General features: G+C 34.4%; 1 protein-coding gene across 2 annotated transcripts in view; it reads right to left on the bottom strand.

The window, feature by feature from the left end:
• Positions 1-461: 461 nt before the first annotated feature.
• Positions 462-14,758, bottom strand: part of LOC123756751 (ceramide transfer protein) — a 34,712-nt gene continuing 20,415 nt past the window's right edge. For both annotated transcript variants that reach the window (XM_045740048.2, XM_069331839.1), the window contains exon 12: positions 462-14,691. In XM_045740048.2, the coding sequence (XP_045596004.2) occupies positions 14,522-14,691 (170 nt within the window). In that variant the 3' untranslated portion in view covers positions 462-14,521. The remainder of the gene's footprint in view (positions 14,692-14,758) is intronic.

Raw genomic sequence — 14,758 nt, 5'->3', positions numbered from 1 at the left:
CGAGTTACACTGAACCTTTTAAAGATTAAGTGGTTTAGATTAATATTGTTCCAATTTTTTTAATTGTTTTGAGTGTATTTTGATTGTTTAATGCATTTTTACGGTTTTTGAGTTCATTTGAGTGAGAGAAGAGAAGCTTCATAAGCCTCTCCTCCTTGGGGTTGTAAGTTTCCATGGTGATACAGGGAGCATTCTCCAGATATGACACCAACACAAATCATAAAACATTCCTACTGTGGATACCTGACACTTGACCGAGTAGTAGAGTATCAAACGCCAATGTGTAACTCTTAGAAATACACACTTCCGTGGGGAAAGGGAAATTTATGCAACATACAAATTGTTAAATTCAGGAGGCTAATCTTGGCCATGTAGAGCATCAAATACAGAATATTAATTTTGAACATTTTTTTTTTTGTATAAAAACCTTAACTAATAGTGGTTACCATAAAACTACAAAGAAAATCAGCTCTATTTTTATTCAGGAACTATAATAACAATTCAGTACCAACATGAAGAATATTGTCCATTAAAACAGAACAGAAACAAAATGACTTCTAACACCAAAAAACTTGTATCGTTTGAAAAAATATAAAATGTACCAGCTCACAAAATTCCTTTTACATTCTAATATTAAAGGAATGGACATACAACTTGTACTTCAGAGATAAAAACACACCAGTGAAGAAATACTAATAATTCAAATACAATTATTAAATTTGTTTATCTTGTCCTAAATTAAACTTATTGTACTACAGTATACTAAACATAGTTACTCAAAATTATGTCCTATCATTTATTTGCCTTAATGCTCTGATCATCTAAGATCTGTTGAAGTATAATTATAATAATTACAAACATACCTACTGTATTTTGAATTGAGGTTGGAGAAGTGTATAGGCGCTGGCTTTGAGAACACAAGAATACGGGTATTGTATATAGTATACTTTGAGGCACAAAATATATTTTCACATTGGATATTGAATTTCTACTGTATTTACATAATACTCTTGTCGTAGCTAATAGCCAGAATCGTATTACAAGGCATAGTAGGTAAGATTTATTTTGCCTTATAATGAAAGTTTTCTTTTATTAGTTTCCTCTGGAAAAAATTGTAAATTTTGATATGAACAGAATATGGTGTATAACACTAGGAAGGGTACCAGGCTGTGCACGGGTCTATCTTTCCTTACTCCCTCTCCCCCCTCACTCCACCTTTCTTCACCAACAACCTCTTCCCCTCTTCATCTTTCTTTCCCCATCTCGTCCCCTCTTCAAACATCCCCCCCTCCCCCCACTCAGAAAAATTATATACGTAATGAAGGAATGAAGCCGTTACACAAGTCTATAGCCAACTTGGTTACACACGGGTCTATTCCTTCCTCTTCCCATCCTTTTCCCTTCTTCACTCTATCCTCCCCTTATCTTCCTCTTTGTCTTCCCCTTCTTTCAGAAAACTTGTTATTATAAAGCACTGAAAATGCTAAACTATGGAAAACACAACCAATATTTCAGACTTCCCTCCATAAAAACTGCATGGGGATGGGACTCCATAATGCCATTATTTCCATACATGCCAATCACATGACTTGATAATGGTCTATGATGGGGCGAAACATTGTCGTTTCTTCCTTTTCTGATGTGTGGTTTGGTTATCATATCTTGAGCCACATTACTGTGACTCATTGTCTGCAATGCCAATATTTCTTAAGGTACAGTATAGTATTTTACTTGGGCTGACCCTGCCCACCAAAGACACTCACCTACCCCCACATCCTTCCTGTGTCTAAGTTAGGCAAGGCTTAAGCTCCAACTTCGAACACACACACACACACACATTTTATTTTATACAGAAAGATACACACACTGTACCTTTTGGTATAATTCAGACAAATTTAATAAAACTATTATTTTTGTCATGTAAAAATTGTTGTATTCCATTTCTTGGACTAGCATTTACTCAGAAAAAATTGTATACAATGGTATACATAAATATGTGAAGTTTTAATATCCTCATGCATAGGAACAAGAACCAAATATGTACAGTATACAGTACAAAACATTCAATACTTTTAGGAATATAAATTTTGTCATTATATAATCTGATCAACAGTAAATTTAAATATTTTGAAGTATCACAAATTGATTTGTACCAAGCACACACAGTTGCTGCATATATAAACACTTTTACTTACCTGATACGTGGCTTTATTGACCACAGTAAATATTTCACATCAACACCAATATACTGTATATTTTCATGCAATTAAAATAATTTGCAAGGTAGTCCATGCAAAACCACATTATTATTAATATTTACTGGGACAAATATATATATTTTAAACTGTATTATAAAGACAAAACAAAAACTTAAAATTTGCAAATTACATTCTACATAAATATAACAAAAGGCTTATCTTGTATCCTTGAGATTACTCTAGCATTTGCCCGACACAAGCTAGCCTCCACTATAATTATAGTATAGAAGGCTAATTTGGTAAATCCACCCATTCATTAGCATTAAATGCAGTGTTACAATTTTATTATAGTACTCTAATAACTTTTAGTAATAACACACATGGCCCTAAGTCTTTGTGAGGGTCTTCCCACTTTAGTTGAAATACAATCTAAAATTACCTAGCAGATGTCAGGGTCCAGCACCATTGCAAAACTTGCACATTTTAGAATGTAAATATTTGGGGTTAGAAAATACTTTACTTTTTGTTTTGCACATTATTTTATGCAAGTCTGTCTCATTCATATATATATATTATATAATATATATATGACAGTGTCAGACCACGGAGGATAATTGAAACAGGAATTTCCTTAAGTACTTTCATATATTAATACATCTTCAGAAGAAGTCTGAAGATGTATTAACTCCTTCAGACTCCTGAAGATGTATTAATATATTAAAGTACTTAAGGAAATTTGTTTCAATTTTCCTCCGTAGTCTGACACTCACATTTTTAATCACGTGTTTATTTTTCGTGATTTACACACATAAAATATATTATACAGTATATTTATATTTATTTTATACACACACACACACATTATTTTTAAAAATTAAGTACTGTATATCTTGCATGCCGAGTCCAGAGAGGTTAACTAAGTACTGTACTGTAACAGTATATCCAATTCAGTCCTCAAAGGGTTAAACAAAATAGTGCTTTTCTATGAAGCTTGGTGTAATGCTGAAAAAAAACTTATTATGTACTGTATACCGTAATGTGTTCATTCAACAGCTTTTTATTGCAAAATATTTTTAAAACATGAATACAGGTACAGTATTTGTAAAAATTATGCTGCTAGCCGTGAAAAACAACCTCACCAGCTCCCAGAAAGAAATTTATTATAAATGTTTTAATTAATTCTCCCACTGTATGTTTACATTTTTCTTTCTATTGCCAACAAGAATTGATTTAAGAGTACATTTTTCTTTATGCATTTTATGGTGCTGTTTGGGGAAGGGTGGGGCACTAGAATGTCCTGGTTCCATCCCATTGCTCTTTTGTCCTCTTTCTTCTCAACCCTCTTGGCTGGCTTCCCCCTTGTCTACTTTCAACATGTCTTGACTAGTACATTTCCTTGTAACTTAGCCTCTTCTCACTCAAATACAGTACCACCTATCAGCATCAAGGCCACACAAGGTTTGGTTCATAATGAGTATGTCACTGGTCACCACACACACAGTGTAAGATACCAGCTATCTCTATCCAGTCTATTTGATAATGGTTGTCTAGTTGGCTTTGGCAACTTGTGAATGGGCTTTTGTCTCCTGGCTGGTGCATTGTACTACCTATTTGGTCTTTATAACCAGAAGTGTAGTCAGTTTGAAACCAGGGCCAGGATTAAATTCCCAGCAAAGCAAGAGGTTAGGCATGTTTCCTTACACCTCATTCTTCGCCTGAAGCAAATTGATACCTGGGGACCAGGATTCATCAAGCATTTACACATCTACTTATAAACCTGTACATCTTTTCAGTCTTTGGCAGCTTTATTTACATTTACTATGCAGTTTATGAGCATCAAAACTTCCCAACTAAATGTTGTTATTGTTATAAACAACCTCCCAATGCTTCAGAGCTCATAAACTGTTTAATAAATGTAAACAATGCCACAAAAGGTTGAGAAAGGATGTACAGGTTCATAAGTGGTCGAGTAACTACATAATAAATCTTTGCTCTGGGAGTTAGTCGACTGCTGTGAGAGATGCATGCTGAGACAGATCAATCATTGTCTAAGGGTATCTGTACAAGCCTAATGGGCTCCCTGTCCACAACAATGAGAAACCAACATTTTTTATTTAATTATCTTCTCTACTCCTGCACAGGAATTTATTGTGTATTGCCCAACAACTTTGTTGTTAAATTAACAAATCCACAAGGGCCGTGACGAGGATTTGAACCTACATCTGAGAGCATCCCAGACGCTGCTTAAATCGACTGAGCTACGACATGGTATAAGAATTGCAACCAGAAATTCTACAACCAACAACTTTGTTGCCGTTCTGCTCTCTTTTATTCCTACAATCTCCTTGGTAACGTTATTTCCCTTCCTCCTTCGTGCTACCTTCTGTATACTTTCAGCTTCTGTTTTCTCAATTATTTTCCCCTTTTTTTATTTTTCTTCAGAATTTCTCTACTTCGTTATTTAATGAAATCTTTCCACGGGATCACTTTTTTTCCTTTCCATTTCCCCTAATTTCATGTCCTGTGTCACCTCCATTTCTTTAATAGCTTTCCAAGTTCCTCCACAGCAGCCTCAATACTATTTTATCACTTTCTCTTTGGCTCTTTCCTCTCATTTTAATTTGACATTTACGTAAAATTAGCAATTTTAGCTACAAATCTATACTTTCATTGAGTTAGCTATTAATTCCAATACACATTTTCTTTTCAAAATTTTCATTGTATTCTTTTGTATTGAAAGTAAATTATCATCAGAGGTAGGCACCAAGCCTTTATGGATAAAAGCACTAACAAACTCAACAAATTGCATGCTTTACCTATTACGTACCTTACCATATTTTTGTTTTCGTATTTCACACAACTGTACTAATAATTTGTTCATAAATGGAGCCACATCTTTGAACAGAATTGCCTATATCCATCATTATAAACATGGTTAAAGTCATTTTAAAAGAAGGCACCAAGTCAGGAATGTTTAGACTAAACATCCAGCAGTGAACAGCTATTAAACCTGGAGACCAAACATCTAGTAGTAAACATGGCTTATTTAAACCTGGAAACACAAATTGAAAAAATACAAATGGAACCCTTTAATGATTTATTTTTTGGTATAAATGTTATAGGCACAGCATCCTGCTCCACATGACAGTCAAAATAATTATAGTACAGTATTTGAAACTACCAATTCATGGTAGTGCTAAATTTTTTAACTAATGTTAATAATGTTACACTGTAAAAGCAATGAATATATGTAACTTTAAGAGTGAATAAGTCAGATTTGTGACTTCATTGTTCTTCATATTTATTTATTTATATTTGTTAGACCTAATAGCCAGAATGATCTACTTGGCTTACTATGCAAGTCCTGGTTTGCCTAACAAGTCGAGTTCTCCTGAATTTATATTTTTCTAAATTTTTTCTTATAAAATGATAAAGATATCCATTATATTATGATTTTATTTTTGTAATTAGTTAAAACTAATGTGGAAATATAACCAAACTTAAACTACCTAAGTTGGTAATTCATGTTCTCAATATAATATACAGTAATAATATTAATTCAAATAAATATGAATTTTTTTGTTAAAATAACGAAAATCACTCTGTCTATTAGGTGAATCAGGCCCTGCATACTAGGCCAAGGAGTGTGTTCTGCCAATTAGGTATGACATATAATATTTATTATTACATTCATACTGTATAGTGGTATATCAACAAGAAATAAGAATTTATTTTACATTTGCCGAAGGCATTTTAGTGAAAGATATTGTGTTGCTCAGTTTTTATAATGTTCCTTAAATAATCTTCATTACACGGCATAAAGAATACCTTTCATGCAAACCAAGGACCATGCATTAATACAAGCACACACACACACAACACATGTATTCCCTTATATCATTTGTCAGGAATAATTTCTAAATTTATAGATTGGAAATAACTTTTATACCGAAATATCTCCTTTCTTTTATACATCATGTGTATATATATCTTCTATCTACAGTTCACTCACTTTAACCACTAATATCATAAAAATGTAAGACATAGGCCTACTTATAATCAAACCTGAGATAGTTAGGAGGTGTGCCGTGACTAGGGAATATGAACCTTAATGTGAAATGTCATTATGATTTCTTAAGAATATCACAATAACATTTTTCAAAGTTTTTTAAAGCAGGAATTCTGCACACTAGAAAAATGCATTCAAAATCTAATTTACGCAATAAAAGCCAATACATCTTACACTAGCTGATCCTGCATGAAGGCCAGAGGGCCACAATCACTCTTCACGCCACTGTATAACTATGTGCTATATTGTATAGAATTTGCATATATGATACAGGATTTCATCTTAGAATATAAAAATATTGTTTTATCTGAAGTGAAACATTTAGCACTTACATAACTTCATATATTTTTATATATAAAACAATTTGTAATTTCTCAACAAAGTTTGCCAAACAAATTTGCTTATTTTTAATTAAAATGGCATAAAAATCCACAAGTGCTTTTACCCTAGCACAGATAAACTTAACTATCTTAATATAGGGTAACAATAAATGACACGGTATAATCTCTGGTAAGTGTGGATTCATATTGCAACCCTTTTTTTCATAATATCTTTACAGTAATAAAATACTGTAATGACAAAAGACTAAAAACTACGACTGGCCAAAACTACACATTTGCTACAAATTTTCCCCATAGTTAGGAAAATCATATATTTACTAATTTAAACATTCTAATATTAGCTATATTCAGCCAAATTACACAATCAACTTATTTAGGCACACTAGTAGGAAAAACTTTATTTGAAACTCTAAGATTTTTAAAGGAACTGTGTAATTATTTACCATCTTCAATGCCAGTAAACTGACCTGTGTACCCACATACAAACCCTCTTGGAAATCACTCTTACTAACATACACAAAAATCACAATCATGCATCAACACTTGCTCCGAGAAGATTCAGAATATAACTCTGTTGATCAACAGTTTACTTGTAACATCACTATTATTAACACGTTCTCTAGTATAATCATAACTTATGCAGAAAGCCACAAGAGCACCTCTGAATTTGTTTCTTTGACCAATAAATAATTAACAATATCCACTACACAGTCAGCCTCATTAACAAATACAGCAACAAAATATGTTATACAGTGGTACCTCGAATAACGATAGCCTCAAATGGCGAACATTTTAGGTAACGACCGACCCGATTGCCAACAATTCGTCTCGTATGGCGACCGCTCGTTTGAATAATGAAGACACTACATTGTGGGGTCGCGCTGCTTCTTGCACATTCTCAGACGACTCCGACGATGCAAATAAATTATGTTGTTTTTGTTTAAAGATGCTAATGATGGCAGGATATAAAGGGGTGACTGCTGAAATGTTGCAAAGCAATGACTTTTTTGTTGAAAAAAAAGTAATTAAATTTTTTGAAATACAACAAATGTCATAAAGGTTCATTCGGTGTTCGGCAGGTAGGCTGCTCCATGTATCCTAAATAAAAAAACAAAAAATAAAAAAATGAAAAATTTTGTAAAACAGAACAAATGTCAAAAAGGTTCGTTCGGTGTTCGGCAGTAGGCTGCTCCATGTTTCTTAAATAAAAAAACTAAAAATAAAAAAACGGTTGAAGCAATTTGAAAACAGACAAATGCCATAAAGATTCATTCAATGTTTGTTGGGTAGGCTGCTCCATTATTGAGACGTAAATGAAAAAATACAAAACAAATGGAATACATTTGAAACAAAGAAAGATTACTATAATGGAGCAGCCTACCCGACAAACACTGAACGAACCTTTATGGCATTTGTCTGTTTTTCAAATTGTTTCAACCTTTTTTTTTTTTTCCTTTTTTTTTTTTGTTTTTTTTTTAAGAAACATGGAGCAGTCTACCTACCGAACAAACCTTTTGCCATAATACAAATGAAAAAAAAATATTGAACAAATTTGAAGAAAGAAAAATGTCAAAGGTTTGTTCAGTGTATGTAAAGGAGGCTGCTCCATTATTTAAAACATTGAATATCATATTGATATTTTTCGGTGGTTGAATGGATTAATTTGAATTCCATTATTGTCAATGGGGACATTCGTTTTGTATGATGTCTGTTTCACATGACGATCACGGTGCCAAAATGAATTAAATTCGTTATTCGAGGTTCCACTGTATATAATTATCATAATTGCACATCTGGTCACATTAATACTTATACAGTACAGTAAATTAATTTATATCATCCAGGGCAATGCATACCAAAATTCTCATTACTCCAAGCTTCTTATATACACTGTGTCCCTCTTCATCAATAACCTCTCTTGCCACAAGTTGGGTGATCAAACAAAGTCAATGCCACAGTTGTTACGCACCTTGCCTCCCTCTTTCATGCTTATTGCCACAACTTATTATTTAGGCATAGAAACATAGCATACATATTCATTCAAAGTCATTTGAACATCACAAACTATAATTATAACATAATGTAAAGTCGTTAGAAATTCACAGCAAAGTGCTGAAGTTTCTGCAGAAGAACTTTAAAGGAAGTCAATGAGAACAGTTTTTCCTACATCTTAATTTCTTACAATGAAAGTACATTTTAAATAGCAAGTTTCCTTCCTTAACCATTTTTGAATACTTTCAGTACATTTACAAGTATAAAAGTAGCATAAACTAATTTGTGTATATAACTGATGGCTATCACCAAAACTTTTAACACATTTAAATACAATTTCCCAAAAAAAACATCAAAAGCACATGCATCGTTAATGCAACACTTGTGAACAAAGTCCCCATTCAGGATTGCAGCAGTCTTGTATAATGTTCAAGGCAGTACTGTATATCAGAAGGTTGCCCGTGAACATTAATCACTTTCTTGGCATCAATTTTCCTCTTACTTTAATTTGCATTAAACACTTGATATTAACTAAGAGATTTTAAGAATGCATAATTATTGCATTTACTTACAATGTTTAACATTTGTAAATTTATAGTTGATTCTATTAGGTTAATATTTGTCAATTATTTTTAAATTACTGTTTCATGTTTCGCAATTCTGCCAATTATATACATTTTTCTCATATACCTGTACTGTACAGCATTTGAAAAATTCCGTTCTGGGAGGATAATCGGGTTTTGAACACGCCATCGTTGAGGAGCTAATAATTACAATTTATCACACCAATAATTGTTTCAGCCCAGATTAATAACTACAGTTAACCTAGTTAATAAAAATGAAGAGAATTTTAGTGTAGAACAATTCATTTTGCTTCACATGCTAACAGTTATTGCAGAAGAAAAGTAATTCACTTTAGATCATAAAGAAATAAACAAAAAACAATTCAAACAACTTCGTGCATTGCAGTGAGTTTCCCAACATAAAATGATGATGATATAAAAAACTGAAATATACTTTATAAACAAGAGTAACTCATGTCAAGAGCTACAAGGTGGCATCAGTGACCTACCCTGTCTAGAGCACTACTGCATGTATACAACAGTGCCCAACAGCTGATCAAACATTGTAACTAAAAGAAAGCTAGAGAAGCTTTTACTTAAAGATTATTTCACACTAAACAATCAAATGCACTTATTGTGCAATTTTGTGATACTATATTATATTAATTGTGCTGCAACAATATAATTGTATTCATGAAATAGTTGTTACAACTATTAAAAAGAAAATTAACACCCATATTTTACCAGAAGTTTACACAAAAGTGTTGGGGCGGGGGGTTAAAATATTGGGAAAGAATGTTAACAATTTGTTATGCTGATCTGCTACCAGAATCTGAGACATTGCTTAAACTAATAACTAAGACAGAGGAAAGCGTTGGAGAACAACTGACTTCACTATCATCCTTTTCATGAATTTCTTTACAAAGATTTAAAAAATCTAATTTGACTTATCTCTAATGATAACATGAAGCAGGAATTACAATACTGTATTTAAAAATTCAAAACCTTTAATGAGGTAAGGCAAATGGAACCGGAATGTATTCTAAAAAAATAGACAAAACAAATACTGTATTACATAAAAAGCAACCATAAATTATATGCTAAAAAATATAAGGATTAGCTGGTCTGGGGGTAATGATCGTTTGGCTACCATGCTATAAATATTGGAAAAAAAATCACATTAACTGTTTTTGTTTTTGCTTTTTAATTAAGCTGCATATTAACCTTTGTGCACTGAACCACACAAAAAACATATAAATTACCTTCAAATTTATTAAGAAATGTTTAGAAGAAGTAATAATCACGATCTACAGAGCTCAGGAGCCATATGCTCATGCAATCTGCGGTCAACCTTAACGAAGAGCGCAACTGTTCTCTGGATAGACCCACCCCCATATGTGCAATTTTAACAGTATTAAACCTCGAAAACTGCTCTTAACAGCACACACACACTGTAAAACTCCCAGAACAAAGATAGTGGCCGTCTTAAAGTTTCTGCAGTTTATTTCCTAACAGATATCTTTATAAGTTTACCTTCCTGCATAAATATATATTTGTATTTGTTTTTCTTATTTTTAAACATCTAATATATGGAGAAAAGAATTTAAATAACAATTCTACATTTCCTTGGATATACAGAATTTCATATTAGTTAAATGTTGAATTTGCCAATATAAAGTTTTGAATTTTTGTATAAATATTGCCCATAATTTAAAGTTCTCTTACAGAATTCAAAGAAAAATATACAGTAAATTAGAAAAAAAAATTCAAAATTTTCAAACATAATTATAAGCAAATGCTTTTATGAGCAATGATTCTACTTAATCAAAAATTCTAATAATTGAAGACATTTATGTATAATATCAAGGTTTATCTTTTCATTATGCAATAATATCCAGAAAAATGTCAAATCTTGGTAATTATAGGCATTTATGATTAGAACCCAATTCTCAAATGTTTGTGTAGTGACAAACGTCAACTGATGCTAGCTGTGTTGATTTCAAAACACCCCTAATATGTCAATTGATGTAGGCCATCATTCAAGGGTTAATGCAATGTAATTTTGATGTTATTGGCCACAGCATCAAAATTATGGTGCATTAATGAAATAAGAGGCACCATAATATTGATACTTTCTCAAACTAATGAGCACCAGCTTCGAGAGATTGGGTGGATGAACTAGGTTGATACGTTTCTGGTTTGGTAAATCCACTCCAAATCTGACACTTGTCAAATTATGAGAACAAGGTGGTTCATGAGCTGATGCTCATCTTTTATCATTGTAAGTACTCAAAGACCCAGGAAATAAAGTTTATGTTTTGAAATGCAATGCCTTGACCATCAAAGTCCTAATACTTGATCACTTTGTAATTTCTCTTCCAATAAAGTCGGACAAATATTACACAGTGTACTTTAAATACATAAAATTTTCACTAGACTGTAAGAATAAATCAAGCATTTAGTATAAAGAAAAATCTTCTCTAAGCAGCCACAGTAGCTCTCCCGTGTATTGTCTTTGATACGACAGACATCTACTACAGTGCTAGGCCTCGTGAATTGTGCAGGCCTACCCAACACCATGACTAGAATCTGGTGTGCCCACAAGAGGTAATGGGAGCATGACATTGACCCAGAACAGATTAAAATTGTCCATAAAGTACAGAAGCAAAACAAATTACTTTTTGCATAAAAAGAGAAAAGCTGAAAACAAGATAAGTGAAAGTTTACCTAATGTCAACAAACCATGCACTTGTACTTAACCATTTCACCAGGTGGTAACTAAAATCAGCCAGGGATCCAAGATGCCTGCCTGCTTCACTCGTGTATCACCCCCAACACATTCTGTTTGCCACCCCCCCCCCCTTCTCACACACCAAAAAATGGCCAAAGTCAACCAGGTTTGGTGACCTACCAAGGTCACCTAAAAGAGAGAATTTCATTTAATTTACACTTGATTTCTGAGCTGGCCCTCAGTAACTACTCAGTGCATACTCAAAACAATGCCTCAGAAAGGTACTCTAAAGGCACAAATAAAGATGGAGGGACTTTGGGTTAACCATTGGGTTAAAAGGCTGGAAATCTAGGGTTCAGGAAAGGAGAAATGCAAAGAATGGAAAGGTAAACAAGAACCACATAAGCCCAGTGAGGCTGAGAGAACATCCAAAAGGTGAGTAGCTATTTTTTTTTGCCAAATTCCTGGCATGAGGACCTAGTCCAAAGTACTATCCAGATATTGGGACAACTTTAGAGAAAGAAAGCCAAGGAAAGGACACTCAAACCCCCTCAGAGAAGGTAACTCTAGTTAGGAACCAATAAGAGCTAGGTGACGCTTAGGAAAGTTACCCTGAAATAAAGTTGGGCGAACTAATAAGATATTGACACACAAGATGAAGAGCATTAACAATTGTGAAGTGTAATGAAAACAGAAATATTATGTGTGCACCCACCACCCACCTCTTCCATCGGACAAAGTCCCAAGGAACACCAATCCCAATCGGCACGAGAAAAAGTATGTTCTTGCAGAGGAGTAATGTGTTTGGTACCATGCATCTGTCAGAGAAGGCAGGTAGGTTAGACCCATGGTTGACTTGAAATGGAACCCTAGTGCTGCGCTCTGATACTATTGCATGGTTCTCTGACATTGGGACCACTCCCTACCTACCTACCACTCCCATTTAAATATTTTCTCTTTCCATCAAAATAAGTACCATTAGTTTGTGTGTGCTTCATTTGTACTTTCTGGACAGTTTTACTTTGTTTTGGGTCAATCTTAGATCCCCATGCTTCCTCGACTCCATAAGCCCACCAGATTCTGGTTCAGGGGGCCAGATTCACGAAGCAGTTACACAAGCACTTACGAACCTGTACATCTTTTCTCAATCTTTGGTGGATTTGTTTACAATTATTAAAGTTAATGAACCTGAAGCACCAAGAAGCCGTTTATAACAATAACAACAGTTGATTGGGAAGTTTTCATGCTTGTAAATTGTTTAATAAATATAACCAAAGCCGTCAAAGAATGAGGAAATATGTACATGTTCGTAAATACTTGCGTAACTGCTTCGTGAATCTGGCCCCTGGTGTTTGACAGGCTTGCATGATTTTGTGGGTATGTCTGTGGTACCAGAGTCAATGCTGTGGGAAGCTACTGAAGGCCAGCCCAGAAAGTGGTTTCTAACTGACAAGTCCACTATTAATAACCTGGTGACCTCTGTTTTACATTACCTTTTTCATAGTGTTAATGAAGAGAGCACAAAGTCGTGACAAAAATAAAGTAAAACCAAAAAGGTGAAAGTAGACTAGTTCCATATCATCAAGATGAAATGTAAATTTCTTCTGATAAAGCATACATCTCTCGCTGCACCAGAAGGGGCAGATCAGCCCACTGCACTCTCCTGGTGGAAGGGGAACCCATTGCACTCTCCCAGTGGAAGGGAAACCCACTACACTCTCCCAGTGGAAGGGGAACCCACTGCACTCTCCCAGTGGAAGGGGGAACCCACTGCACTCTCCCGGTGGAAGGGGAAACCCACTGCACTCTCCCAGTGGAAGGGGAAACCCACTGCACTCTCCCAGTGGAAGGGGGAACCCACTGCACTCTCCCAGTGGAAGGGGGAACCCACTGCACTCTCCCAGTGGAAGGGGAACCCACTGCACTCTCCCAGTGGAAGGGGAACCCACTACACTCTCTCAGTGGAAGGAGGAACCCACTGCAATTTACTGGTGGAAGGGAAAACCCACTGCATTCTCCTGGTAGTGTAAATAACTACTCATCCTGAAGGAGGGCAACTCACTCATGATCGTATCCCTTTATCATCAGTTTAATTACCGCTTCCAATATTCACATACAACTTCTTTTCATTCCTGTCTCTTTACACAAACATTTCTGTACAGCTATAGTATACCTCCACTGTTCTCCATTGTAAGATTATTCATAATTATGGAAAACTTCTTGAATATGAAGTTTCAGGAAAGGTCAAGTTAACAAGCCTTCTAGCAACTTAATATTGTACTTCTGCAACAGTACCGAGTACCAAACTTATTTACTCATTTAAAGTATAAAATATGCTAAACCATTTCAGACTGGCAATAAACTGACTACACTCTGACCCTAAAACTTCCAAGAGTGTTAGCAGCATTTTCCCCTAAATGCATACTCTCACCTGTAATCCTCATATTCTAATAAAATACAGTCTCTGTTACTCATCTACAAGTGTGAGCATAAAATTTGTCCAAAGCCATATTACAAAGCTTTGGAGGTTAGTTATATCTGGCAGTACTATAATGATACTTTGGTAGCAGTTCCCAGTTCCTTTAATCACAGCCAAAACCTTTTGAACTTTATGAAAATAAAAGTTATTAACCTCTCCAGTGCTTACTGTGATCTTTTATCTTCAACCCTGAGAATGCTATAGGCTGGTCAGCAGATTTGTCAACAACATACTGTGTGAACCTCTTGAGGAACTTTGGATATTCACGCTTGTACACCGCCCTCAGCACAGAGGCTGGAGCCCATCCGCCAGGATTCACTGCAGAAAACAAATTCACAATGTATCACACAAGCAATTTTCTGTTACTGTAAATATACTGAGTACT

Source organism: Procambarus clarkii, chromosome 26, assembly GCF_040958095.1.
Source record: "Procambarus clarkii isolate CNS0578487 chromosome 26, FALCON_Pclarkii_2.0, whole genome shotgun sequence".
In the NCBI taxonomy this organism is placed as follows: domain Eukaryota; kingdom Metazoa; phylum Arthropoda; class Malacostraca; order Decapoda; family Cambaridae; genus Procambarus; species Procambarus clarkii.
The sequence above is the reverse complement of the archived record's forward strand: the minus strand, read 5'-3'. Positions and strand labels throughout refer to the sequence as shown.